This window comes from Puma concolor, chromosome E4, assembly GCF_028749965.1.
Source record: "Puma concolor isolate L17-30 chromosome E4, mPumCon1.1.hap2, whole genome shotgun sequence".
Lineage (NCBI taxonomy): Eukaryota > Metazoa > Chordata > Mammalia > Carnivora > Felidae > Puma > Puma concolor.
In genome coordinates, this window is record NC_141683.1 from 68,343,629 (window position 1) to 68,370,342 (window position 26,714).

The 26,714-nt window shown below is 61.7% G+C and overlaps 2 protein-coding genes across 5 annotated transcripts in view; one reads left to right on the forward strand and one right to left on the reverse strand.

The window, feature by feature from the left end:
- The window catches only part of TMEM63A (transmembrane protein 63A), a 28,195-nt gene extending 12,110 nt beyond the window's left edge, over window positions 1–16,085 (forward strand). For all 4 annotated transcript variants that reach the window (XM_086694312.1, XM_086694313.1, XM_086694315.1 and 1 more), the window contains 17 exons: window positions 687–738; window positions 905–1,013; window positions 1,876–1,946; window positions 3,302–3,382; window positions 3,836–3,959; window positions 4,046–4,179; window positions 5,176–5,313; window positions 6,446–6,599; window positions 8,937–9,043; window positions 9,136–9,222; window positions 9,871–9,933; window positions 11,584–11,746; window positions 12,104–12,209; window positions 13,564–13,731; window positions 14,333–14,448; window positions 14,686–14,748; window positions 15,243–16,085. In XM_086694312.1, the coding sequence (XP_086550438.1) occupies window positions 687–738; window positions 905–1,013; window positions 1,876–1,946; window positions 3,302–3,382; window positions 3,836–3,959; window positions 4,046–4,179; window positions 5,176–5,313; window positions 6,446–6,599; window positions 8,937–9,043; window positions 9,136–9,222; window positions 9,871–9,933; window positions 11,584–11,746; window positions 12,104–12,209; window positions 13,564–13,731; window positions 14,333–14,448; window positions 14,686–14,748; window positions 15,243–15,422 (1,916 nt within the window). In that variant the 3' untranslated portion in view covers window positions 15,423–16,085. The remainder of the gene's footprint in view (window positions 1–686; window positions 739–904; window positions 1,014–1,875; window positions 1,947–3,301; window positions 3,383–3,835; window positions 3,960–4,045; window positions 4,180–5,175; window positions 5,314–6,445; window positions 6,600–8,936; window positions 9,044–9,135; window positions 9,223–9,870; window positions 9,934–11,583; window positions 11,747–12,103; window positions 12,210–13,563; window positions 13,732–14,332; window positions 14,449–14,685; window positions 14,749–15,242) is intronic.
- The window catches only part of EPHX1 (epoxide hydrolase 1), a 138,341-nt gene that overhangs the window by 93,736 nt on the left and 17,891 nt on the right, over window positions 1–26,714 (reverse strand). Inside the window, exons 4-9 of the mRNA XM_086694334.1 lie at window positions 23,261–23,488; window positions 22,660–22,789; window positions 22,050–22,255; window positions 20,700–20,808; window positions 17,580–17,696; window positions 16,858–17,135 (exon numbers count right to left, since the gene is read on the reverse strand). Of these exons, the coding sequence (XP_086550460.1) occupies window positions 16,934–17,135; window positions 17,580–17,696; window positions 20,700–20,808; window positions 22,050–22,255; window positions 22,660–22,789; window positions 23,261–23,488 (992 nt within the window). The 3' untranslated portion in view covers window positions 16,858–16,933. The remainder of the gene's footprint in view (window positions 1–16,857; window positions 17,136–17,579; window positions 17,697–20,699; window positions 20,809–22,049; window positions 22,256–22,659; window positions 22,790–23,260; window positions 23,489–26,714) is intronic.

A 26,714-nucleotide genomic window follows, 5' to 3' on the forward strand; every position in this document is an offset into this window, starting at 1 on the left:
ATAAAACCCCAAGACTTGTAGGATCGGGGGCCTTCGGAGAGCGTTTCATACTTTCCTGCCCCCACGCAATCACAATCGGGAGGCCTCGGTGAGTGGGTGTGGGAGATGTTCGTGACACTCAAAGTCACAGCCTGGAACCGTGTGTCCTGCCAGTGCGGGAGGCCGGCTTCCAAAATGCCAAAGAATCCGCTTCCTCCTCCCTCCCTCCCTTCTCTTCCTCCCTCTCCTCTCTTCCTCCTTCCTTCCTTCCTTCCCCTCTCTTTCTCCTTTCTCTCTTTCTCTCCACCCAACACGGGGCTGGAGCTCACGACCCCGAGATCCAGAGTCACACACTCTGCTGACTGAGCCAGCCAGGGGCCCCACAAATTCACTTCTCATGCCCAGGGATTCCCAGCTCGGTTTTGGGACCCGTTCAGGAGGATTTCAGATTCTCAAGGAATGTCACAAGAATCTCAAAGCAAGAGAAATTCCGATTGTGACTTACCCACGCGGCGGGTCGGGAAGAGGTTGTCGGGTAAAGCGGGGCCTTGGGTCGGTGCAGCTCTGAAAAGACCGGACGGCCGGTCCCTGCCCTCTGACGGGCCTGGCCGTCTCGTGCTTCCTCAGAGACCCACGGACCGAGGTGGGCCGCCCCCGTCCCCCTTCCCTAGTGTGACCCTAGGACTAAGTGTCTTGCTTGTCTGCAGACAAAGACCCTTACAGCTTTGGGAGGACGACCATCGCAAACCTGCAGACGGAGTGAGTACGGGGCGGGGGCCAGGGCTTTGCGGGCACTGCCCGCCCCGGGCAGTACTGCTGTGTGGGGTGGGGGTGGGGGGTGGTTAGGAGACGTGGAGGGCCCGGCACCCCCCCAAACCCCACCCTGTGTGGGAGCCGGGCCCTGATGGCAGGTGTCCCCGCTCAGCGATGACCTCCTTTGGCTGCACACCGTCTTTGCCGTCATTTATCTCCTCCTCACCGTGGGCTTCATGAGACACCACACCCGGTCCATCCAGTACCAGGAGGAGAACTCGGTGAGCGAGGCGGGGAGGGTCACGGGTGGGGCCAGAGCGGAGCCTTGACCCGGCCTGTTGCCAGCACACGGGAGCCGTGCGCTTAAAGAGGCCTCTGTGGGACCTGGCTGGCCTGTTTGTGCTCACGGTTGACTTCAGCTTTTCGTTCATTCGTTTGTTAATTTTTTTTTTTATTTCATAAATTTCTGTTTAACGTTTACTTGTTTTTGAGAGAGACAGAGACAGAATGTGAGTGGGTTAGGGGCAGAGAGAGGGGGAGACACGGAATCCGAGGCAGGCTCCAGGCTCTGAGCCGTCGGCACAGAGCCCGATGTGGGGCTCGAACCCACGAACGGTGAGATCGTGACCCGAGCTGAAGTCGGACGCTCAACCGGCTGAGCCACCCAGGCGCCCCAATTCATTTGTTATTTTTAAGGTTTTTATGTGTTTATCTTTTGAGAGAGAGAGAGGGAGAGATAGCACGAGCAGGGGAGGAGCAAAGAGAGAGGGAGAGAGGACCCCAAGCAGGCCTTGCCCTGTCAGCACAGAGCCCGATACGGGGCTCGATCCCACGAACCATGAGATCGTGACCTGAGCCGAAATCAGTGGTCGGACGCTTAACTGACTGAGCCACCCAGGTGCCTGACATTAGCTTCTAAAATTTTTCTGATTAGGGGCATCTGGGGGGGGGGGTCAGTCGGTTAAGCATGTGAAGGACCCCCTCTGGGCTCTGCCAGGGGAGCACCGGCCCCTCCGAGCTCTCACTGTGTTCGTGGGGAGGGGCGGGGCTGGGTGGGCTTGAACAGGGCAGAAACCCTGGGCCCACCTGGGGACTGGCGTGCCCTGGGGTGACATCCCCCTCCCCCATGTGTGTCTCTGGCAGGTGAGGCGGACCTTGTTCATCACGGGACTCCCCCGAGACAGCAAGAAGGAGACGGTGGAGACCCACTTCCGGTGAGCAGGGCTGTGGCCCCTCCAGGCGGGGCAGGTGCCTCAGGCGGGCGCTCTGTCTTCTCTTTGGGCGCCCAGAGACTTGGCGAAGGGCCCGGCCCTGCCATGCGAGCATCCCATGGCCGCCGTGTGCCAGCCCTGCTGTGGAAGGCTTCTAGAAGGCTGGGGTCTAGAAGGCTGGGGTCTAGAAGGCCTGTCCGCTGCAGGCCGCCCCGGGGGACCACAGCAGCTGGAGCACAGGCCAGGGTGTAGGTGCAGAGAAACAGCTCGAGGGCACGAGCGGGTCTCCGAGGGGGGGGCCTGCGCTGGCACAGGCGTAAGCCCACGGGTGTCTCTGGAGGGAGCACCTGCACCAAGGAGTCCTGCGGTGGAGGCGGAGGCAGGGCTCCCCTGGGGGAGGCCGTGTGTGTGTGTGTTGGGGGGGGGTACCAGGGATGCAGGGGAGGGGGTGTGGAGCAGGAGAGGGGAGGGCAGGTGCAGAGGCCCCGGGACCCCGGCTGGAGGGCTTGCCCCGGGTGGCGAGCCGAGGCTTCAGTCCGAATGCGCCCCTCCTAGTCCCGCAGCCACTAACTTGCAGCGGGGACTCGGGGTGACCACGGTGTAACTCAGCACTATTTGTGGACGACGGCGATTCGTAGAAACAGAGCGAGTGCCTGATTTTGCGTGTCTGGTGGGCAGGGAACATCGTTTAGCGGCCACTGGTGCCCGGCTGCCTGGATTCACATCTGGGCTCCGACAGCCACTCGCGGTGTGACCTGGGGCACAAGTCGCTTAACATCTCCGGCCCTTATTTTCCTCATCTGTAAAATGGGGACAGAACCTCCCAGGCTATGGTGAGGACGGCATAGTGAATACCGTGGGAGCACCCAGCCGGTGTGAGTCCACACACAGCACACTTGTGAGGAAGGTCTTACTACGGTTGTTAACGCGGGTGTAGACGTTTGCTGGGCTGCGAGCCCCCTGCGTTCATTGAGCCTGAAAGGTCTGTGATCTTCAAAAAGGGGCCACACGCTGGGTAGGATTTTCGCACGGCCCAAGGTAGGCGTGAGCCAGAGCAGACGATAGTGCTCTTCCTCCGGGTGGGTGAAGGAGGTCACGAACCGGATTCATCTGGCCCCACACGTGCCCGCTGACGTACAGCCGAGCGGGCACGAGCCTGTCAGTTTAAGGCGATTGCTTTCCTGCTGTTAGAAAAAAAAAAGGCCTCTTTGTGTTGAATTTCAAAATTTCGCCCTTTGTAAGAAGATGAAAGGAAAGAGGTTTCTGTGGGCACCGAAAAATACTCTCGGGGACTTGGGGGGGATCTCTCCTGCCGGGGGCGGGGGGTTCTCTTCTCCAATGGCCTGCCTTGTGCACAGGGACGCGTATCCCACGTGTGAAGTGGTGGACGTACAGTTGTGCTACGACGTGGCCAGGCTGATTCACCTGTGCAGGGAGAGGTGAGCGGGGCTGGTCAGCGGCCGGAAGCCTGGCCCTCCCTCCTGGGCCGCCCACCCTGCTGCCTCGCTGCTGGCGGGGGGCCTGGGCGGAGCCCCCAGGGGGAAGGCAGGAGGGGGGCTCTGCCCCTTTCTTGTTTGGAAAGCTGACCCCCTGGGGCGCCGGGGGGGGGGGGCTCAGTCGGTTAAGCGTCCGACCCTTGGTTTCGGATTGGTTCGTGAGTTCGAGACCCGCGTCGGGCTCCGCTTGGGCAGCGCGGATCCTGCTTGGGATTCTCTCTCCCCTGCTCTCCGCCCCTCCCCGGCTTGCGCTCTCTCTCTCTCTCTCTCTCTCTCAAAATAAACTTAAAAAAAGAAAGCTGAGCTCCTGGGCCTGGCGGTTGGACAGTGGGCGTGGGGTCTGTGCCGCAGGGTTATGGTGACTCTGACGTGGCCCCCCTACCCCCACCCCTGCAGGAAGAAGACAGAAAAGAGCCTGACCTATTACACGAACCTGCGGGCGAAGACAGGCCAGTGGACCCTCATCAACCCCAGGCCCTGCGGCCAGTTCTGCTGTTGCAAAGTGCCGGGGTGCGAGTGGGTGAGGGCCCGGCCCCCCGCGGGAGTGCCACGGGGTCCCCGCCGCCCGCGCAGGGCCCGTGGTCACGAGGGGGTGCGTGTCCTCAGGAGGATGCCGTCTCCTACTACGCGCGCATGAGGGACAGGCTGCTGGAGAGGATCGCGGACGAGGAGCGCCGGGTGCAGGAGCAGCCCCTGGGCATGGCCTTCGTCACCTTCCAGGAGAAGTCCATGGCCACCTAGTGAGTGGGGCGCGTCCGGGGCCCTTTGTCCCCTCCAGGTGACTTGGGACCCGCCCCTGGGACGGGCTGAGGCTGGGGCAGGCCACACTCCCCCCATCATCCCAGCCCAGGTGCGTGTGACACACGCGGGGTGATGCTCGCGCGAGGTGAGTCCCTCGTGGGTTGACGTGGCCTCACCCCCGGTCCGAGCTCCCACCAGCCGTGCCAGGGAAGGCATCCAGCATTCTGCCGCCCCCCTTCAGATGTCCACTCTGGACCGCAGATGATTTTCTGTGCTGGGCTTTCCATCGCACAGACGCACAGACCCCAGGCACTGGGGGTCTCCCTGCTGCAGAGCTGGGGGCCCCGGGGCCAGGCTGCGGAGCACACGTGGGCCCCAGCACGGGGCTCTGGCTCCTGGAGTGGCGTCACGCCTGGGGTGGGGGACGCAGGCGGCCACACAAGTGCCCCTTCCCTGCCCTCTCTGTGGGCACCGCACACCCGGGAAAAGTCCCCCGCAGCCAGGCCAGAGCCAGGAGGGGCTCGTGGAAAGGGGGGCGTGCCGAGGCAGGAGTGAGGGGCGTGGAGACGGCGGGGGTCCAGGTGGCAGTCCGGGGGGGGGCCCTGGGCGTCAGGGTGGGAAGAAGTGAGGACAGCGAGGCCCTGGCCCGGCCACGCGGTGCGTCCGTGGCCCCGGCTTCCTGGGCGGCCGGGGGTGATGATGGCGCAGGGAGCAGCCGTGGTCCGGGGGTGCAGCGGCCAGACGGGGTGCGCACCTGAGCCGGAGAGCCTCGGGATCCTGACGTGGAGGCAGGAGTGACCCCCGGCTTGCCGCGTGGTCCTGAGGATGAGACCAAGTCCTCCCCGTGAGCCGTAGCAACGGCTAACCTAGCAACCCGCTGATAGAGCAACAGCCTGGGGCCCCGCGGCGCCCGCCCTCACTGGGTCCTCTCTGCGCGTGTGCGCAGTGCCCCTGGTGCCTGGGCCACAGCCACGTCTGCTCTTCCTTCCTGGCAGCATCCTCAAAGACTTCAACGCCTGCAAGTGTCAGAGCCTCCGGTGCAAAGGCGAGCCCCAGCCGTCCTCCTGCAGTGCAGAGCTCTGTATCTCCAAGTGGACGGTCTCCTTTGCCACGTACCCCGAGGACATCTGCTGGTGAGGCCCCGGCCCTGGACCGGGGAGGGGGGAGGGGCCCCAGGCCGGGCATCACAGGTGCGAGCTGGCCTTCAGGGCCCCCCACCATAGCTCCTGGCTCCCCTCTGGGCCTGGGGCGGGCGTGGGGGGATGCGTCAGGTGGAGGGGGGCATCCACACCCGGCACTGCGCTCCAGTGATGCCCCCCGGCATCCGGGGTGTCCGGGAGCCACGTCTATAATTTCTAGTTTCCTTTCGGCCGCGTTGAAAAAGTAAAAGGAAACTGTTCAACTTAATTTCATAATCTCTCTCTCCCTATATATCCGAAATATTATCACTCTAACGTGATCAGTTACCTTCTAGTGGAGATGCGTCTCTTTTTCATACTTAGTAGCTCTGAAGTCCAGCGTGTATGTTCTCTTGAGTCGGACCAGCCCCGGTTCAGGGCTCGGTAGCCCCTGGCTGCTGTATCGTGTGGTGTTAGGTCTAGCCCGGGGACACGCTGCTGAGCTCGGCCGCGTCCACGGGGGCCGTTGGTGAGCCTTGAGCACAGTGCCGGGGGTGAGGGCAGCCCCAGCAGAGCCCCCAGCATGGCTGGCCTCAGCTCCCCACCCAGAGCGAGCTTTGGGAGCATCTCCATGGCTCTGAGCTGGCCTCTGATGGTTCACAGGGCTTCCCAAACGTGGGGGCAGCGTGCTGCTGTGTTCTCGGTGGGGTGAGAGGCCAGCATGGCTGCCGTGGGGCCTGGGCACTGCTGTCCCCTCCCTCCCTCCCCCTGCGTGCACCCAGCCCCCGGCCCCGTTACGCTGGTCACCAGTCCTTGCGGACATGGCCGTGTCGTAGCCTCGTTCTGTCTGTCTGGGTGACCGTGGAGTCCCTTTGGTGGGTTCTGGCCCCCGGGCTGTGGCCGGGGAGCCGTGTGAGCGGTGGATAACCTGTTTTCCCTCTGAACTCAAGGGGACCCCGCATTTGACCTTGCTGGAGCTGAAGGTCGGTGCAGAGGGCTCACCTGTACTCCTGGGGTCCAAGTGCCTCAATCTGGTCTCTTGCCGGGCCTTGATGTGACCTGCTGACCCACCTGGGGGCACCGGGGGCGTGGTCGGCAGCCCCGCCTGGGGGGGTTTCAGCCTCCAAGCCTGTGTCCCTTCCTGCAGGAAGAACCTCTCCGTCCAGGGCTTCCGCTGGTGGCTCCAGTGGCTGGGCATCAACTTCACTCTGTTCGTGGGGCTCTTCTTCCTGACCACGCCCGCCATCATCCTGTCCACCATTGACAAGTTCAATGTCACCAAACCCATCCGTGAGCTCAACGTGAGTGACCACGCTACAAGCCCGTCCTGCAGGGCTGGGGACGAGAAGGCGGGGGGGGGGGGGGGGGGGAGGCGGTGGCTGGAGCCCAGGGACGTGGGGGCTGAACCAGGAGCCGTGCCTCTCAGCTCACGTCCGTGCCTTTAGGCCTTGAGCAGGTGTGGCCACATTTATGACACTGGTTTACGACACACGCGCGCCCGTGCGTGTTTGAGAAATCAATCTGAACGTTCAACGGTAGGGTCATGTGAGCTGAACGGCACATACTGATGGAAAGTTAAGTATCTGTTACATAATCGTCGACTCGTTGATTCTAGATAGGCAACAAATGATTATTTAAAATCTTAGACGAATCGAGACAACGAAACGCTTCCTGAACTGGGCTCTGCTTGAAAACAATATTGGTTTCCCCAGGGCATCTGGGGGCTCAGGCGGTTAAGCGTCCGACTCTTGGTTTTGGCTCAGGTCGTGATCTCACAGTTCGTGAGATCGAGCCCCTGTGTCAGGCTCTGAGCTGATAGCGTGCAGCCTGCTTAGGATTCTCTCTCTCCTGCTCTCTCTCTCTGTCCCTCCCCTGCTCGCTCTTTCAAAATAAATAAATAAACGTAAAAAAATGAAAAAGATACTGATTTCCCATAATTGGCTCTGTTGAAATATCCCCCTAAATCTTTTTCTTTTTTCTCCAGTTCCACTTGGCATTCATTCAGTCACGCTCAGGGCAAGCACGCGGGGCTAGAAGGCGTGAGGGCCTCGCTGTGCCGTTCCCCAGCTGACGAATTCCGAACCCTTGGTTTTCATCCCAAAGCTGGGGCAGAGGCACCTGCCGGATGATCCTGGTGGGGTTCTGGTGATGGTGACCACATAAGCTGTTGTGTGGCCCAGGCCTTCTTACCCGACTACGTGTATAACAATAATAACCCCTTGCGCACATTAAGAATTTTGTTTATCTTTAAAAGCGTGTCAGTGTTCACGCCTTTGCGCATCTTTGGATGTATGGCCAAGTCTGTTCTTTTGAGAGTGGAATCGGCCGAGTGGAACCCTCTTTGCTGATTCTCTCTAAATCAGTTTCGGTTTCTTATGGTAAAGCAAGAATCTACAGATATTTGCAACACTGTTCTAAGAACAGGACCCTCCTGGATCTCATTCCGTCCGTTTTCTACAGTTCATTTACTCTAGTCTCATTCAGTAGCATTAAAAAATTTTTTTTATGTTTATTTTGTTTTTGAGAGAGAGAGAGAGAGAGACAGAGTGCGAGCAGGGGAGGGGCAGAGAGAGAGGGAGACACAGAGTCTGAAGCAGGCCCCAGGCCCTGAGCTGTCCGCACAGAGCCCGACGCGGGGCTCAAACCCACAAACTGCGAGATCGTGACAAAGTCGGATGTTTAACCAACTGAACAACCCAGGCGCCCCTCAATAGCACTTTTTAAATTTTTTCTTCGAGAGCGTGCACGGGTGGGGGTGGGGGAGGGGCAGAGGGCAAGAGAGAGAGAGAGAGAGAGAGAGAGACAGAGAATCTCAGGGAGACTCCAGGCTTAGTGCAGAGCCTGACATGGGGCTCGATCCCACGACCCTGGGATCATGACCTGAGCCGAAGTCGGACGCCCAACCGACTGAGCCGCCCAGGCGCCCCAGTACGCAGCTTTTTTTTTTTTCTTTTAAATTTTTTTTTTCAACGTTTATTCATTTTTGGGACAGAGAGAGACAGAGCATGAACGGGGGAGGGGCAGAGAGAGAGGGAGACACAGAATCGGAAACAGGCTCCAGGCTCTGAGCCATCAGCCCAGAACCTGACGCGGGGCTCGAACTCACGGACCGCGAGATCGTGACCTGGCCGAAGTCGGACGCTTAACCGACTGCGCCACCCAGGCGCCCCTACGCAGCTTTTTAAAAGTGCCCGTTTTATCAGGGAAAGCAGGCACCTCGTGTGATTGCAATAGTGAGCATATCAGGCACAGGCGGAGTTAGGTCACTGCTGGGCGGGAGGGAGCTGAGCGGGCCGGCCTCCTGGGTTCCGTGTTCCCACTTGCCCTTGGTTGCGCAGAGGGCAGCCGGCGGTGGGGGTAGGGGGGCGTGGTCGCTCTGGGCAGTCAGACAGGTGGAGATCGGTTGTATGTGAAGTTACTTTCTCTGCTCAACCAGCCCTACTAACACCGAGCGCTGTTCTGGTCTGTTCGGCCAACGGCACGGGACACCTGCTCTGTATGGGGCACAGTGTCGGCTCCGGGGGGCAAGGCAAGGGCCATCGGGAGTTCCCGGAGTTGCCGTGACAGCAGGTCGTGGCCTCCAAGCCCCCATGGCCACAGCCCCTCCACCTGTGTCTTCTGTGGGCCGTGTTTTGCAGGACCCGGTCATCAGTCAGTTTTTCCCGACCCTCCTCCTGTGGTCCTTCTCGGCCCTGCTCCCCACCATCGTCTACTACTCCACGCTGCTGGAGTCTCACTGGACCAAGTGAGTGAGGACGCTTGCCCGACGGCGTCCGTGGGCACCCAGCGGGGGTCTTGGGGGGGCACCGGGCAGGGCTCACCTCTGACTTCCTGCAGGTCGGGAGAAAATGAGATCATGATGTCCAAGGTCTATATATTCTTGATCTTCATGGTGTTGATCCTGCCGTCCCTCGGCCTCACCAGGTACGTGTCGTCACCTCCTGCCCTGAGTTCACAGTCAGGTTCTGGACGGCTCCGTCCCCAAGTGGTTTTAGAGGATGCAGATCCCTGATGACACTTAAGCTGGTCCCTCCCACTTGGGGTGCCGTTGGGCGGCAGGCTCACGGATTGTTCTGGAGATCCAATCTCTCTTCTTTAAAAATTTTTTTTTTTTCAACGTTTATTTTTGGGACAGAGAGAGACAGAGCATGAACGGGGGAGGGGCAGAGAGAGAGGGAGACACAGAATCGGAAACAGGCTCCAGGCTCTGAGCCATCAGCCCAGAGCCCGACGCGGGGCTCGAACTCACGGACCGCGAGATCGTGACCTGGCTGAAGTCGGACGCTTAACCGACTGCGCCACCCAGGCGCCCCCAATCTCTCTTCTTTAAAAAGAAGCTTGAAGACAACATTTCCGCCCAGGGGGAGGGTCGAGTCACGGCTGTGTTGATTTTAAGGGAGGGGGCCACCGTTGGAGCAGCCCCTCATTGGCTGCTCTGGAGTGGGGGGCACCTTAGACGACAGATGGGGTCCTGATGTCCCGCCTGCTGGTGAGAGCAGGAAAGAATAAAAACGGGTCGCGATCACCTGGAGGGCTGGACATAAATTCTTACGGGATTCATTTTTCTTCCAGTCTGGATTTTTTCTTCCGGTGGCTCTTTGACAAAACTTCCTCCGAAGCCTCTATCAGGTTGGAGTAAGTATGGGCCACGTTGCGTTTTGGAGCCGCGGTCCCGTGGGGAGGTCCCCCGGGGGCTCGGCCGTGGCTGCGCTGGGGCTGGGGGCACGGCGGCCTGTGCCCGGCACAGACGTCTCCTCCTGAGGCCATCGGGGCCGGGGAAGCCCCGGGTGCCTGGCAGGGCTGAGGCCGCCCTGTGGGAGCTGACCCGCTTTGTGCCATGTGTGCAGAAGTGTGGTTAATCTTTTAGGCTGAAACTCAATCAGGGGCAGTCTTGTTCATTCTTGGAAACTCACTTACTTACTGAGAACGGAGCCGCTCGGGGAGAGGGAACCCGTGGGTCCCAGTGGTGCCGGGGAGGCGGGGGTGGGGACGGCCACGCGGCTGTGTGGTTGGGCCTGGGCCCTGTTTACCCCGGAGAACAGAATTAAACCTGTCTCTGGGATGTGTCCCCCTGAGAGGGCGTTGCGGGCTAAATGCTTTATTCTTTTTCTCGTTGAACCTTTACGACAAGCTGTGGGGGTAGGCGCCATTGTTTCTCCATTTTATGGATGGGGAGACTGAGGCTCAGAGATGTTGGAATAGCTTGCCCTGGGCTACCCAGCCCGTTAACTTGGCCTGAGCCCCGACTGCCCTACCCTTTGGGCCCTAATACCGGCCCCCAGCCTTGGCATTGACTCGTCCAACCCAGGGTTGGTAGGAAGGCTGGCCGAGTTTCCTGGGGACATTAGACCGAATTATTCCACGTGGGTTCTTGCTGGTCAGGCTGAGGGCTCGGGGGCTGGTGGCCACAGGCGGGCACCCACACACCCGGCCAGCTCCCGTCTGGGTGGACCGTGGCTTCCAGATGGCCAGATCCGGCGCTCAGGGCTCGGCCCTCACTTTCATGAACCGTCAGCCACGTCTGACACATCGTCACGCCTTCGTCCGCGAAGGCTCCAGGATGGCCCTGTCCCGGTTCTCTCCTCCTCACGGGTTCTCCTGCATCTCCCCGACGCCAGTGGCCCTGCTCTCAGTGACCTCAGCTGGACCCCAGCCTTTGTGCCCCCGTGCTCCCGAGTTGGAGCCTGCAGGCCCCGTGCACCCGCGGCCCCATGCCCAGGGCTGCCCACGAGTGTCTGGCTGCTCCAGCCGAGGGGCCCTGGGGCCCTCCGTGCCCTCCCCCGCTGCACCTGGTCCACCAGCCTCTCCGGTCGCCCCGCCTCACCGATGCCAGCGGCCACTCCTGTGCAGCCCCAGCCCTCCCTGCACGCGTGCCCTGCCTCTCCCTGGCCCGCGGCCCCCCTGCCCTGTCGGTACGCGCGAGGGCCGCTCTCTGCCCGGTTCCTGGACTCTTGTCCTTGCCCTCCTGCTCCATGAGCACGGGTCTCACCTCCTTAGGCCTCTCTGGCGGCCCGTGTAACAGGGGGAACATCGTCCCTCCTCTGCTCCGGTTCCTCCGAGCACATGTCACATCTGGCACGCTGTGTGTCCCCTTTGCTGGGATGCAGGCTCCCACAGAGCAGGGCAGGGGCGGGGGTAGGGCAGAGGCAGGGGCAGGGCCCCCCTTTCATCTCTGAGCCCGGAACACGGAGCGAGCGTCCGCACCAAATGCAGGGGCTCCGCTCCCGCCCCGCCAAGCTCCCCTCCCGGGGCGGGAAAGAGGCTCACAGCCCGGCCGCCCCCCAGGTGCGTCTTCCTGCCCGACCAGGGCGCCTTCTTTGTGAACTACGTCATCGCCTCGGCCTTCATTGGCAACGGCATGGAGCTGCTGCGGCTGCCGGGCCTGGTCCTCTACACCTGCCGCATGGTCGTGGCCAAGACGGCCGCCGACCGCAGGAACATCAAGCAGGTACACCCTGCCCCCCTCCACGGGGCCGGTGATCACCCAGGAGGCGCGTCCTGGCGGGGGGGAACGCACTCTGCACCTGTCCTCTGCGTAGACGCGGGACTCTCGGGCCTGCTGCGTAGACCCGATTGGGGCAAGGGAAACACTGAGAGAACGAGACTCCTTTACCCCCGGCGGCCTGGGTGTGAGGCGAGCAGGGCCGGAGAGGTCCGTGCAGACGGCACCCGGGGCGGGCCGGAGAGGTCCGTGGGGCAGGGGGCAGCCATGAGCCTCCCATCTCCAAAGTCCTCCCCTTAAGGCCCCTGTGGCGTGGGCGGGTGGCGTCTGGAGCAAACCCTGCGCTCTGCCCTCTCGGCACAGAACCAGGCCTTCCAGTACGAGTTCGGAGCCATGTACGCGTGGATGCTGTGCGTCTTCACCGTCATCATGGCCTACAGCATCACTTGCCCCATCATCGCGCCGTTCGGTGAGTGTGGCCCCCGGGGGCGGTGGCTGACCCCTCGGGGCACCCTAGGGGTGCCCCCCGCACACTGAGGACTTCTGCAGCGCCCGGGAGCCACAGGGACATCCCTGGTCCTGCTGGCCATCCCTGGTGGCGCCCTGATCCCAGGGTCCGGGAGCTACCGCCTGGCTCGCGGGTGACTGCGCCGCGGGGCAGACACGCTCTGAATGTGTGTGCTCCGCGGGTTGTCACTCGTACCGCTCGACGCATCTCGTTTGTGGCCCCTTTCACACTCAGCGTGACACGAGTGAGGAGTAGACCCAGGATCTGAGCTGAGGACTGTTTGACTTTAAAGACCGAGGTCTTGCAGCTAAAATAAACGTGAGGAACTGCAGACGGATGGAAGATTCTAGAAGAAAGTAGAATACCCAGCACACTGTTGGCACTGCAGCTGAGGTTTAGGGGCGGGAGGAGGTTTTAGTTTTCCGTTTACTCTTGAACTATTTAAAAAATCAACAGGTTTACTTTTTTTTTTTTTTTTTTAGTGTCTGTTTTTTAGAGAGACGGAGTGCAGGTTGGGGGGGGGAGAGAGGGAGACACAGAATCTGAAGCAGCTCCAGGTTCTGAGCTGTCAGCACAGAGCCCGACGCGGGTCTCGAACTCACGAACCGTGAGATCATGATCTGAGCTGAAATCGGACGCTCAACCGACTGAACCCTCAGGTGCCCCAAAAGTATTACTCTTTGAAAACAAAACAGGGACACCCGGCTGGCTCTGTCGGTGGAATGTGTGACTCTTGGATCTCAGGTTGTGAGTTCAAGCCCTGCGTTGGGTGTAAAGATTACTTAACGATAAAACCTTAAAAAAAAATAAAAAACAAAACAAATTTTTAAAGATCCTGACATAACAGAAGCACATCCACCTTGTGTGCCGCCCCTGGGGCAGGACCCTCCGGCATCTGCTGACTGAGGAGTGCGGAGGGTCAGCTGGAGCCGGGAACGGAGGGAGAGAGGGAACCCGGCGGGACGGTGGGGGGCTTGCGGGGGAGGGCCCGGGCAGAGGTCGGGCCAGGCATCCGGTACAAAGTAACTTCTTTCTGCCAAATGATCCTAGAATTTCTGTTTTCCCTAGGGACAGAATGACACCTGCCTTTTACTCCTTGGGGTCAGGGAGAAGCTGGGAGAGGGCGGGGGAGAGAGCTAGCGAGCGCGAGAGTGCTCCCGAGCTGCCGGGATCTGCTTTGAGCCCCACTTTGCCTTCGTGTAGTCAGATGGCGGACCAGCCCGGCCCCGTGGACAGATCGATGCCCCGGGAGGGAGGGGGCACGGGGGCCCCTGGGGCCCCGCCAGGCTTGCTGCTCACGGCCCCGTGTCCGCAGGCCTCACCTACATCCTGCTCAAGCACCTGGTGGACCGTCACAACCTGTACTTCGCCTACCTCCCGGCCAAGCTGGAGAAAAGGATCCACTTAGCGGCCGTCAACCAGGCCTTGGCCGCCCCCATCTTGTGCCTCTTCTGGCTCTATTTCTTCTCCTTCCTGCGCCTGGGTGAGGGGCCCTCTGACCAGGGCGGGGTGGGGGCGGGTGGCGGCCCTCGGCCTCCTCTTTCCGCATCCACGCCAGCCCAACAGCACCCGACCCGGTGTCCGGCCGGAACGCGGTACCCGGGCTGAGGGCTGGCTGGGGACGGCGCCGACGCCCGGGTTCCCGAGCTGGCCTGAGCCCGGGGAACCCTGGAGGAGGCCGCGTCGCTCGAGAAGCCTTAGAATGCTCTTCGGGGGGTGGGTGTGGAGGAGGGAAAATGGACACTTTCCGGGAAAAGAAAGAGGCAGACAGGATGTGACCCAGCCCCGGCCAGTTGGGGGAGCCTCCGTCCCGCCTGGCCCAGGACGCTGGAGCCTGGAGGGGGCTGACCGTCGGCACAGGCCGTTGACTCGGTGTCCCAGTTCCTGCAGTCCAACCGGGGGCGAGGCCAGCGGGTCCCTCTGTCTGTCCCAGCTATGAAGACACCACCCCAGCTGCTGGAGGGCGGGGGGCAGGGGGGGAGGCTCTTTTCTTTCCCTTCTGCCCGAGGGAGAGGTCACGCGCGGCTCCTGCCCCAGACGTGGCCCCTCTCCCCCCACCGAGGCTGGCGTCCCTGTTCCCCCAGGTCTGAAGGCCCCCCTCACCCTGTTCACCTTCCTGGCCGTCCTGCTCACCATCCTGGTCTGCCTGGCCTACACCTGCTTCGGATGCTTCAAGCACCTCAGCCCTCTGAACTATAGGGTAAGGGGCACCTTGTCCCAGCGCGTGCAGCTTCTCCGTGGGGCAGGCCTGGGGCCGGGGTGCGCCCCGCGCTCCCCGCCCCTGCCCTGCCCTGCGCCGCCTGCCCCGGCCCCTGCTGCCGGGAGCCTGGTACCAGCTGGTGCTCTTATCCCGAGCGGTGCCGGTCTGTGTGCTGGGAGGGTGATCGTCCGGGAAGGGCCTTTGGTCTCTCATCGCGAGTTTCTGCTGTGTCTGCAGACGGAAGAATCGGCCAGCGACAAAGGGAGCGAGGCCGAGGCCCACAGGCCACCGCCGTTCACGGTGAGTGTCCCCGGGCGACGTGCCGAGCATCTCCTGTCCAGACAGAAGGGCCCCGACCGCGTGGCAGCCACGTTCCTACGTTGAGGTCACGGGAGAGGGCATCCCGGTCCCACGGGCTGGATGTTTCACCGGGTGCCCTCCTCCCTTCCCGGCGTGGCTAATGCCCGCTGCGGCCTGCTGCGTGAAGCCCCCGGGGTCCTGCTCCGGGTCCCTGACAAGAGCCAGGGCTGGGACAGAGACCCTGTCAGCAGCGGCCTTCTCTCCAGCCGCTTCAGGCACTCTGATGGGTGTCAGTCCTTGGACCAGCCCCAGGGAGACGGTTCTCAGATTCACTACCCAGGGGTGCACCTGCCTCCGTGGACGAGGAGACGGGCAGGCGGGTGGCGGAAATGCCTTTCTCAGCCAGGCTCTGGGGGAGGGGCCGGCGGGGGGAGTGGGGAGGACTCTAGTGCCCAGCCCCCACTCCGGGTGCTCATGCCCCTGTATGTCGGCAGCCCTACGTGCCCCGGATTCTGAGCGGCTTGTCCTCGGAGAGAACGGCCCTGTCCCCACAGCATCAGCAGACTTATGGCGCCGTCTGTGACATCAGTGGAACCGTCCTAGGGCAGTGTCCCGCCCAGGGCCCTGCAGACAGCGACAGTGACAGCAGGCCGGCTGCCTACCAGGAGGCCTGAGGGTGGCCGGGCCAGGCTCCGAGGACGTAGAGGAGGAGACCCAGGTGGAAAAGCGGCTTGACTCGGGCCCCAACCAGGCCCAGGACTACTTTGACCTGTGTGAAGCACACCTGCTCTGGGAAGATGGACCCAGAAAGGTTCCCCGGGCCCTTGGCCGAGGAAGACAGGGTGGGGCCGCCACGCAGGGAACGGCGGCCTTTCTGGTCACAGCAGCGGGGAGGGGGGCCGGTGCGTGCGGGGGACTCTGTGCGTCTCCGGGTCCCCCTTCTGCATAAATGTCCCGGCTCTGTAGCTGGGACACATCCCTGGTGACTCCGCAGGACCACATGTGGGAACGGTGCCCCAGCAGCCCCTGCGGCTGTCCCAGGTACCCGGGAGGACACAGCGAAGGACTGCTCCTCTGTGAGGACGGACTGCCCACCACTTCTGGGCACACACCCAGCTGATAACCAAAGAGCCTGCGCGCAGCTCCGGGCGGGTTCCTTCCAGACCCCCCCATCACCGCATCCAGCCGTCTCCCACCCATCGGGGCTGCACCGCGGGAGCAGGAAGGGACCAGGCTCCTTGTTTCTGTATCACACTGCCAGTGACAGTGGCTGGGTCAGGTCACCCTGCAGCAGGCAAGGGCAGGAGGACCACGAATAAAGTGCTCATTCGGCCAGACTGGTGAGGTCAGGGCCCCATCTACCTGCTCCCTCGCAGGCTGGGGCTAGTGCTCCCAGTGCCCTGGAGCCAGGGGGAAACCTGAGCAGGGCGGGGGGAGGAGGAGAGGGTGTCTGCCCCTAGCTGGGCCAGGCACCACCCTTAAGCTGTGAGGACAGGTGGCCCCTTGCCTTTTTTCTCCCCGTGGGACAGGGACTCCGCTCTGGGCACCTGCCAGAGAAGCAGCCTCTCAACTGCTATCGGGGCGCCAGAGGCCCAGGGGGCCCTTGTGCACAGGGTGGGTGGGTGGGGGCGGGGGGTGGCTCCATCCTGCAGGGGCGAGGCTGGGGCTCCATCCGGCAGGGGTGGGGTGGGGCTGGGGGGGGTGCGCTCCGTCCTTCAGAGAAGGGGTGAGGGGTGGGGCTCCATCCTGCAGGGGCAGGGCGTGGCCCAGGCCTCCTGAGACCCCACCCCTGCACCGCCCAGCCTCAGGCCCTGCTGGGTGTTCTAGGTGCCCAGGACACCCGGTGGGGGGGTCGAGTGGGGGCTCCTTCCCCAGCCCAGACCGTACGCCTGCCAGCTCTCCTGGGAGGGGACCCCATGTGGGGCTGGGACAAGCAGAGGTCACCTGGTTCCAGCTGCTCTGAGGACTAAAATCATTTATCGGCATCCACCTGCATGTGGGAGGGTGCGTGCAGCGCGCGCGGGGCTCAGGACGGGCAGGGGAGGGGGCGGGGGGGGGGATACACCTTCGCCAAGAGAAGACGGGGGAGGGGGGGAGGGAGGGGGGGAGGGAGGGGGCGGGGGGCTGCACTGGGAGGCGGCGGCTGACGGGAGGGAGAGTCGGCCCGGGGGCCACCCCCGCGGCATCAGGGCAGCTCGAGCAGCCCCACGAACTTGCGGATGTCCCGGGCCAGCAGCTCCGGCTCCTCTAGGGCGGCAAAGTGGCCCCCGCGGGGCATGTAGGAGTAGGACACGAGCCTTGGGTACTTGCCCTTCACCCACCTCTCCGGTATGTGCATCAGCTCACACGGGAAGGCGGCCAGGCCGGTGGGCACTGACACCTTGACCCTGGAAGGGACAGAGATCCCCTGAGAGGCGACGTTGCATCCTGGTCCCCTGCTGTCCCCACAGCGGGGGCTCAGGGACGGGGCGGAGGGGACAGGCGGTCAGAGCCAGGGTTGTGACCGCGCCCTCAACTCCAACCCACCCGGGGCCTTTCTGGAAGGGCTGGCCAGGCTGGGGAACAGGGCCAGGTGGGACGGGTGTCCCCTGTCCCTCCGCTGCCACCTGAGCGTCTCCGTGTGAGGTTCCAAGGGGCCCCGGAAGCAGGGGTGGCACAGCGGGCTGGCCCCGCGTTCCCTTCCTGAGCTAACTCCGGACGCGCGAGATTTCTCCCAGCGCCTCTGGCCCGCCCACAGATTCGTTCTCACGCTGGGCGTCTGCCCTCGGGTTCAAGGCCGGCTTGTCTTGCGGCTCCCTGCCCTGGAGGCCTCTGGGCTGGGCCAGGCTTACCGATCCTGCTTGAAGAGCTGCCCACTGTTCTCCTTGTAGAAGCGCTGGGAGGAGGTGATGGCGCCAGTCGTCCAGTAGAGCATGACGTTGGTCAGCAGGTCGTCCAGGGAGAACTTTCTGCGGAAGCAGAACCAGACGGCCGCTGAGCCCCGGGTGCACCAGAGGGCAGCCTCCGGGCCCGCCTGCTTTCCCCCCTCAGACCTCACTGCGACCGGGGCACAGGCAGGCTCCGCCCAGGGCCACCAGCCACCGTGACCGCAGGTGACGTGGCATGCAGACCGTGCACGAGGCAGGTTCCGCTGGCCCTCACGGCCGCCTGCACCCCCGACCACCCCCAGAGCGGTCCCACCTGGGCAGGAAACAGCAGGTGAGGACAACCGAACCCAGGAGCTTTGGGCTGGTCACCACCGGGTGCCCGGAGGTGGGTGCCCACCTCTGGCCCTCGTGGACCATCCCCACGTGGGCTCGCCCTGCCGGGGCCTGGGCAGGACGGGGTTTCCAGGCAGCGTTTGGAGCCCCTGGACGCGCCTGGCATTACCCACAAGCTTCCCGCCAAGTGAGTCACCCTAGGAGTCATGGGGCCCTGTGCAGAACCCCCCCCAACACACACACACTCAGGCTGGGACTGATGAGCAGGGGGACCCCACACAGGCTACGGGGCTCCACCCTTGGGGAGGAAAGAGCCATTTGGTCCTCTTGACCCTAGAAACCCCACATCCACTGCGCACAGACCCGCCAGCTTCCCACCCTGTCCCCCCCACTCTCATTCCCACAACGCCCTGCCAGTGCCCTCGGCCACCCAGACCCACCTGCTGGTCTACAGACCCCAGGGGACTCCAGCTCTGGGGACGGGTCCCAACCCTCGGTGCGTCCCGATGGCCACGTGCCACCCACAGCCCCCACCCTGCCAGCCTCCCTGAGGGAACCCAAGTCCGCACAGAGTTCCCCTCGGGCCTTCCCTGCTCCATTCCAGTCCTGGGGGCTTAGGAGATCTAAGCCTCCTTGTCGGGAGGCCCGATCCCTCCATCCGCCTCCAAGTCTCCCTCCCCTGCCCACGGTCTGCCGTCCGATGCCACCCGGGCCTGCCTTCTGCCTGCCCTCCCCCATGCCTCGGCACCCCCCCCCCCCCACGCTGCAACTCTCCATCCACACTCGCCCTTCTCACTACGTTCTGTCTTCCCAGACCTCCCTCCGTCCCCCTCCCGCGGCCAGTAAGCCAGGGGTCCCCCAAGCACCCCCCGATGCTGCCCCACCTGCACTGATGCCAACCGCTAATTTCCCCAAGCACAGAGAGGGTCATTTCCTCCCACTGGACCCCTCCCCAGGCTCAGATGTCAGTCCCGTTCCCCAGTGGGCACCTGGCACCCAGCATGTCCGGGACAGAAGTGTGCTCTGTGCCCAGCCCCTCTCGGACACACGCGCACGTGCACACTTTGAGGCACCCCTCCTCTGCCTCCCCTGCCACCTCCCTCACACCGACCCCATGACGCCCTGGCTGTCCCCCTCTGGGGGGGAGGCCCCGCAGTGTCACTGCGCCTGCCCAGCTCTCCGCCTCCAGGGAAGTGACTTCAGTTGAACCGAAGCCAATCTGCCGAATTTACTTGTTTGTGTCGGCTCTTTGGAGGCGGTCGGCCAAGTATGTTTTTATCCTCGGCACCACGTTTTAAGGAATGTTCGATTCACCCCTGCCCTGCTCCCCACCGGTGCAGCTTGAGACAGTGACGGGGGAAGGGAGAGCATTAACATTAATATGAAAATACGAAGGATTTGGGAGAAAAGAGGCTTCTCCGGAATGATGAACACGTTCATCAGGCATCTTCGTTTCCACATTCTCAGTCTCCAGCAACAGCGGCCCAGAGCGGGAACAGAGATGAGGGAACCTCCAAATGGAGAGCGGTCGATGGGAACAGAATGGTTAGAATCAACTCTCAAACCCTGTGAACTGGGCTTTTAGCGAGGTGGCTAAGGGCTCCCGTATTCCCTCGGCTCCGGTCCCGGCTTGGAAACTGCCACCACACCCGTCTCTGGCCTACCGCAGTCAGTGACCTTTCTAGAACACAGAGCTGATGGCACCTGCCCCCTGCTCCAGGCTCTGGTGCCCCCGGGGGCCAGGCGGCAGCTACAGTGGGTGGTCAGCCTGGGGTGGGGGGCGGTCTGGTGGGGCCCCTCACCTGGCTGCAGGTACTGTTGGGCAAGGAACAGGGCCAGCCCTGCCTAAGAGCTCCTGGTGGAGGCCCAGCCCCCTGGGGTCCTCTCCAATGTGGGGTAGGGAACAGACCCCAGGGTGAGGGCTGTGCATGGGTTCATGGCCCGGCCCCTGCATCCCTGCCCGAGGCCTCCGCCGAGCCAGCCTTTCCGGGAGCACCTGGTGTTTTCTCTTCGCCTAAATTCCCTTCTTCCACCCTGTCTGCCGGCAAACTGCTACTCGTCCCTCAAAGCCCAAATCCAGTAGATTCTCCCAGTCATTTCCGCCCCGCCCCTCAGACAAGGCAAAGCCTCCTTTCTCTGGACGGTCTCTCAGAGCTCATCCGTCCACTACAGATTTGTCGATTGCGTGCCCGGCATGGCCTAGACACGGTCCCCGCGCCCGAGGAGGGAGCCAGCCCCCCCCCCTCTGCTCCCACACCGGCACAGAGTCTGGCGCTCTGTGTGCCCCCGAAGTAACGAAGTCAGGGACGGATGCTGCAGAAGCCGGGTCAGGGCTGGCCGGGTAGCAGAGGCTGCAGCCTCTGAAGCTTCCCCAGTCTTTCTGAGGCAGCGTCCAGGGTTGCCTGCCCCGGGGCACACGGTCAGGTGGCCATGATGCCAGGCTCTCCTGGGTTCAGAGCAGGGGGACCCTGGGTGATCGCTGCCCTCTGGACCCCCTGATCCCGGGGGACGGGGGTGCTATTTAGCAAATGGAGCATAGACGTTCTCAAGGGCTCAACCCTGGTCTTGACCCCTCCGCGGCGAGGCCCGGAGCCAGTCGCCAGACCTCTGTCCGCTTCCTCATCCGGAGGACCTGAGGTGAGGGTCTGAGGAGCATCTGGCAGTGAGTGGAAGGTGCTGGCCGTCGGCCGGAGGGACGCTGGCTGCCGGGACGCGGGCCCATGGCTGGCGGGGCGGGGGTGGGGGGCTCACCTCTCCAGGCCCCCGTCCTCCAGCTCTTGGAACTCAGAATCGGTCCAGGTCGAAAACTTCTCCAGGATGTAGGCAGCCAGGCCCGCGGGAGAGTCGTTCAGAGCGCAGCCTGGCAAGGGGAGAGGCGGGGAGTGACACAGGCCTGGGACCCGCGAGCTGGCTGTCAGGACACGGGGTGCTGCGGGCCCCACAGGGCGGCGCCCAGGTCGGAGCACGGCTCTGCCCTAACTCTTGGGGTGCTCTGCACCCCGTCTACTTAACCCTTGGCCTTGGAATCCTGATCTGAGTAAAAGGGGGACACCCTCACGGCTTCCCGGGAGCCCACCCACTACGCGGGCAGCGTCCTGTGTTTGGGGAGGTCCACAAGCGAGATCTGTATGAATGCTGTTTTTTAAAAGGTGGGGTCTCGGGGGCACCCGGTCGGCTCATTTGGTGGAGCGTGCGACTCCGGATTTCAGGGTCACGAGCTGGAGCCCCTTTTGGGTGGAGATTACTTGCATACATAAATAGACCCGGGACGCCTGGGTGACTCAGCTGGTCAAGCGTCAGACTCTTGATCTTAGCCCGGGTCATGATCTCAGGGTTTGTGAGTTTGAGCCCCGCCTCAGGCTCTGTGCGAACACCGCGGAGCCGGCTTGGAATTCGCTCTCTCTCCCTCTTTCGCTCTCTGCCCCTCCCTTCTCAAAAATAAACATTAAAAAAAATAATAATAAATAAATAAATAAATTAAAAAAAAAAAAAATAAAGGGGCGCCTGGGTGGCGCAGTCGGTTAAGCGTCCGACTTGACTTCTCAGGTCCTGATCTCGTGGTTTGCGAGTTCGAGCCCCACATCAGGCTGTGTGCTGATGGTGCAGAGCCTGCTTAGGAATCTGTCTCCCCCTCTCTCTGCCCTTCCCCTGCTCACTCTCTCTCACGATAAATAAACATTTAAAAAGAAAAGGTGGGGCTTTTGGTTTATACGCTCTGATCAGTGAAAAGTAAGAAGCAGCCTAAACGTCCAAAACAGGGGATCCGTTACAAATGGACACGACCCCCTCCACCCCCCACGGTCCTGGGGCTGCCGGGCCCCCAGGCTTCCTGCTCCATTCAGGCTCATAGAGTCCGGGGGTCAGGGGTCAAAGCCAGTGCACACAGCATCAGCTCAAGCTGTCGTCTGGGACAACTGACCTCAAATGACCTCAGCGGAGACACGCAGCCTAAGAAAGAGCTCAGGTCCCTCCCAGGAGATGTGCGTCCCTGGAGCGCGGCTTCTGGGGCGGGTGAGCCCACCCCCCCCCCCCCACAGCGCCCGGCTGGATGGAAGGGGCGTGACCCCCGCCCTGGCCGCCGTGTCCCGAGCGCGGGCTCACCCACGGTGTCGGGCTTGGTGCTCTGGATGTGCATGTAGCCGCTCTCCCGCAGCGGTCTGTAGAAAATCTTCTCCTTGAAGGGCAACATCAGCTCCATATCCCTCTGGGTGAAACCGAAGAGCCTCGGGCAATGCCGAACCAGGAAGAGGGTCAGGATGCGGCCATTTAAAATAAAAGCCATGTTCAAGTGCAGGCCTTTCACGTGGCTGTGAGGGCAGAGAGCGGGCCCCGGTGAGGCTGGCGTCAGGGCCAGGGCAAGGGTGGGGGGAGGCCGGTAGGAGGAGGGAGGCGTTGTGGGGGGGGGAATACAGAGTTTCCAGAAAGTTCTGGCTTCTCCCAGGGCTCAGGCCACCAGAAGGGTCCACTCTGACGTTCCCCTCCTCTATCTGTCCCTCTCTGCCTGGGCACCTGGCCCAGCGTCACCAACCCCGTGTGATACCGAACGGAGAGGATCCACACCAAAGAGCTCCGGGCGCGGCTGGGTGACAGGGGACCCTCCGTGCTGTCCGCCTGGGCCCACAGACACCCCGCCCGGTGGCCCCCCGCAGGCAGATCCCGCCGCCCCTGTGCACACGGCAACCTCACGGGGGCTGTGCACATGCACACTCACCTGGGCACCATCTGGGCCATGTGGGTGCAGATCAGGGCCCCCCAGTCCCCGCCCTGAATGTAGAACTCCCGGAAGCCCAGCCGCAGCATCAGTTTGTAAAAGATCCTGGCGGTGGCCACTGAATTCAAGCCTGGTTGGGAGGGAAGGAGAACAGAGTCACAGGAAGTCACTCGTGGGGTCCTCTTGGGCTCCTGTGAAATTCCTCACACCCCTCTCGCCCCCTGCTGGGGTGACAGCAGCTCACAGGAGGGGAGGAGGCATCCCGGGCCCCAACGGTGGTGGCGAGGCCGCGGCCAGTGCCCCACAGGGAGCGAGCCTGGCATCCGCGTGGCAGGGAGGGACAGCGAGGGGACAGCCAAGCAGCGAGGGCGCGATGGGCTCAGGCCAGCCACCAGTGTGCTCCTGTGGGGCTCGGTCAGCCTCGCTGGCCTGGGACAGCCCGGGGCCCAGATGCGGGGAGCTCCCGAGGGCACGGGAGTCGGGGCCCCGGGGCCAGCGTCGGTCACCACTGCCCCTTGCCCGCCTCAGAGTCCGAGAGGGTGTGCTGGCTCCCTGCCTGGCGGGCAGGCCTGGTCCACGCCGCCCCCCGCAGCCCCCGTACCCTTTTTGGAGGCTGCCTCCGAGAAGGCGTAGCCAGGAATGGAAGGGCAGATGACTTCGAACACGTGCTCCTCGCTCAGGCCGTGGTTCGCGGGGTCAGTCAGGAGGGGGATGATCTTATAAAACTCGTAGAAGGAGCCGGGCCAGCCGTGTACCATGAGCAGGGGCTTGGGGGTGCGGCCGGGCGGCAGCTGGGGCGGCTTCACATGGACGAAGTGGATGTCCAGCCCTGGGGAGATGAGCACAGTCAGGCCGGCGGGCATCGGAGATATTGTCTGTCTTTATTTTTTAAAGTTTATTTATTTTTGAGAGGCAGAGACAGCGTGCGAGCCTGGGAGGGCAGGGAGGGAGGGAGACACAGAATCCGAACCCGGTTCCAGGCTCCTAGCTGTCAGCACAGAGCCTGACGCGGGGCTTGAACTCACGGACTGCGAGGTCATGACTTGAGCTGAAGTCGGATGCTTAACCGACTGAGCCACCCAGACGCCCCAAGATTTTATTTTTGTAAGTCATCTCTATGTGTCTCCCTCTCTCTGCCTCTCTCCTGCTCACACTGTTTCTCAAAATGAATAAATGAACTTAAAAAAAAAAGTGAAGGGGTGCCTGGATGTTCAAAAACCCAGAGGCGAGAGCTATTAAAGGGCTGTTCCCTTCCCGGAAACCGCCTGACCCCGGGACCACCTCGGGGTTCCCCAGGACGTCACAGCACAGAAACACCGTAAGCGCCACAAGGTGGGGTGACTCCCGGCACTGAGTCGTCCGGACAGCGGCCTGCGGTGGCTGCACCCAGGTGCCATCAGCCTCGTCCCCGCGCTGGTGGCCTGGCCCGGGCCCAGAGAGCCTTCGAGAGTCTTCCCCTGGCTCCCCGGCCCGGGTGGTCTCAGAGGGCCTCCCTCCTCTCCATTGCCTGCCGTCCTCGAACCTCACGCCCCGAACTTTCTGGGGTCCTCTCTGCCCCTACCCCCGGGCTCCAGCCTCTATGCTGGCTTCCCTGTTCTGCAAGGAGGCCTGGGCCTCCCTCGGGGGGTGAGGCAGGGCCTCCAGAGACAACAGCATTGCTGATCACAGGGAGGCTGAGGTTCAGGGCCCTTGTCCCTTCGCTTCCAGCCTCTGTCCCGGCGGCCGCTGGACCAGGACACCCCCCTCCAGGCCCCTCGTCACCCGCCAGGCCCGGGCCCAGCTCTGCTCCCGGGTTCTGAGCCCGCAGCCTGGGTCTGGGGTGCCTGGGGCTCCACAGACCTGCCGGGAAACAAGGAGGGCTTCCTCTTTGATTTTTTTTTTTTTAATTTTTTTTTTCAACGTTTATTTATTTTTGGGACAGAGAGAGACAGAGCATGAACAGGGGAGGGGCAGAGAGAGAGGGAGACACAGAATCGGAAACAGGCTCCAGGCTCTGAGCCATCAGCCCAGAGCCTGACGCGGGGCTCGAACTCACGGACCGCGAGATCGTGACCTGGCTGAAGTCGGACGCTTAACCGACTGCGCCACCCAGGCGCCCCTCCTCTTTGATTTTTAACGTCTGTCTTCATTTTTTTTTTTTAAAGTTCATTTATTTATTTTTGAGAGATAGCACGTGTGAGCAGGGGAGAGACAGGGAGAGGGAGAGAGAGAATCCCAAGCAGGCTCTGCGTCGTCAGCACAGAGCCCGACTACGGGCTCGAACCCACAAACCGTGAGATCGTGACCTAGAGTTGAACACTCAACCCACTGAGCCGCCCAGGCACCCCTTTGCTTTTAAAATTCAAACATTTAGGGGCGCTGGGGCGGCTCAGTCAGTTAAGCGTCCGACTTCGGCTCAGGTCATGATCTTGCGGTCTGTGGGCTGGAGCCCCACGTCCGGCTCTGTGCTGACAGCTCGGAGCCTGGAGCCTGCTTCAGATTCTGGGTCTCCCTCTCTCTTTGTCCCTCCCCTGCTCGTGCTCTGTCTCTCTCAAAACTAAAATAAACATAAAAAGCAATAAAATAAAACTCAAATATTTAAAATTCAAAAAGGATACAAGGGAACAGTGAACAGTCAGCCTTGGCCTCGGCCCTTCCCCCAGCCACCAGTCCCCTCCCGGAGGACAGCTTCCAAGGACCGCCGTGCGCACGCCAGCACGGGCGCGAATGAGTGGGTGTTCCCTAACTTTACACTCAGATGAAAAGGTGACAATCTGAATTCGAAATAACTGCACGCCGTGCAGTGTGTTCCAAAGGAGGTAAGGTCTCCTATGAATAGGAGTGCATTCATTTTCTTTTTCTTTTAAAAAAAAATTTTTTTTTTTTAACGTTTATTTATTTTTGCGACAGAGAGAGACAGAGCATGAACGGGGGAGGGTCAGAGAGAGAGGGAGACACAGAATCTGAAACAGGCTCCAGGCTCTGAGCTGTCAGCACAGAGCCCGACGCGACGCGGGGCTCGAACTCACAGACCTCGAGATCATGACCTGAGCCGAAGTCGGCCGCTTAACCGACTGAGCCACCCAGGCGCCCCCGAATAGGAGTGCATTCAGCAACGCGGAAGGACCCCGGGATATGTTGTCAAGTGGAAAACCACGTTCCAAAATAGAATGTACGTAGGGTTCTATTTTTGCTCAAGGCAAGTTAGGATCTGTGAGCCTTTTGTAAAAAGTCTGCACTGTCACAGCCCAGAGGAGCCTAGGGAGACATGGAAACAAAGCGTAATGGGGTGTCCAGGACGGGGTCCTGGGACAGAAATACAACATTAGGTGAAGACTGAGGAAATCTGAGCCATATCCCATTGTCTGTGGACACTGCATTGTTCAGTCTTTATTTTATTATTATTATTTTTTAATGTTTATTTATTTTTGAGAGACAGAGGGACAGAGCATGAGCGGGGAGGGGCAGAGAGAGAGGGAGACACAGAATCCCAAGCGGGCTCCAGGCTCCGAGCTGTCAGCACAGAGCCCGGCGCGGGGCTCGAACCCACAGACCGTGAGATCATGACCTGAACCGAAGCTGGACGCCCAACCGACTGAGCCACCCAGGTGCCCCACAACCAGAGAATTTAAAAAATAAAGATGTTTTTGAGGCACCTGGGTGGCTCAGTCGGTTGAGCATCCGACTTCGGCTCAGGTCACGATCTCGCGGTCCGTGAGTTCGAGCCCTGCGCCGGGTTCTGTGCTGACAGCCCGGAGCCTGGAGCCTGCTTCGGATTCTGTGTCTCCCTCTCTCTCTGCCCCCCCCCCCCAAATAAATTAACATAAAAATTTTTTTAAAAAGTAAAGATGTTTTTAACACTAAGGGAATCTGAATAAAGTATGGACTTTAGTGGAGGTATTAACATATCAGTACTGGTTCATTCCTTGTAACAAACGTACCAGACTAAGGTTAACAGTAAGGGGAAACTGGAAGTGAGTACAGGGGAACTTCCCATACCGTCCTCACGATTTTTCTGTAAATTTGAAATTGTTCCAAGGAGCGCCTGGGGGGCTCAGTCAGCTGAGTGTCTGACT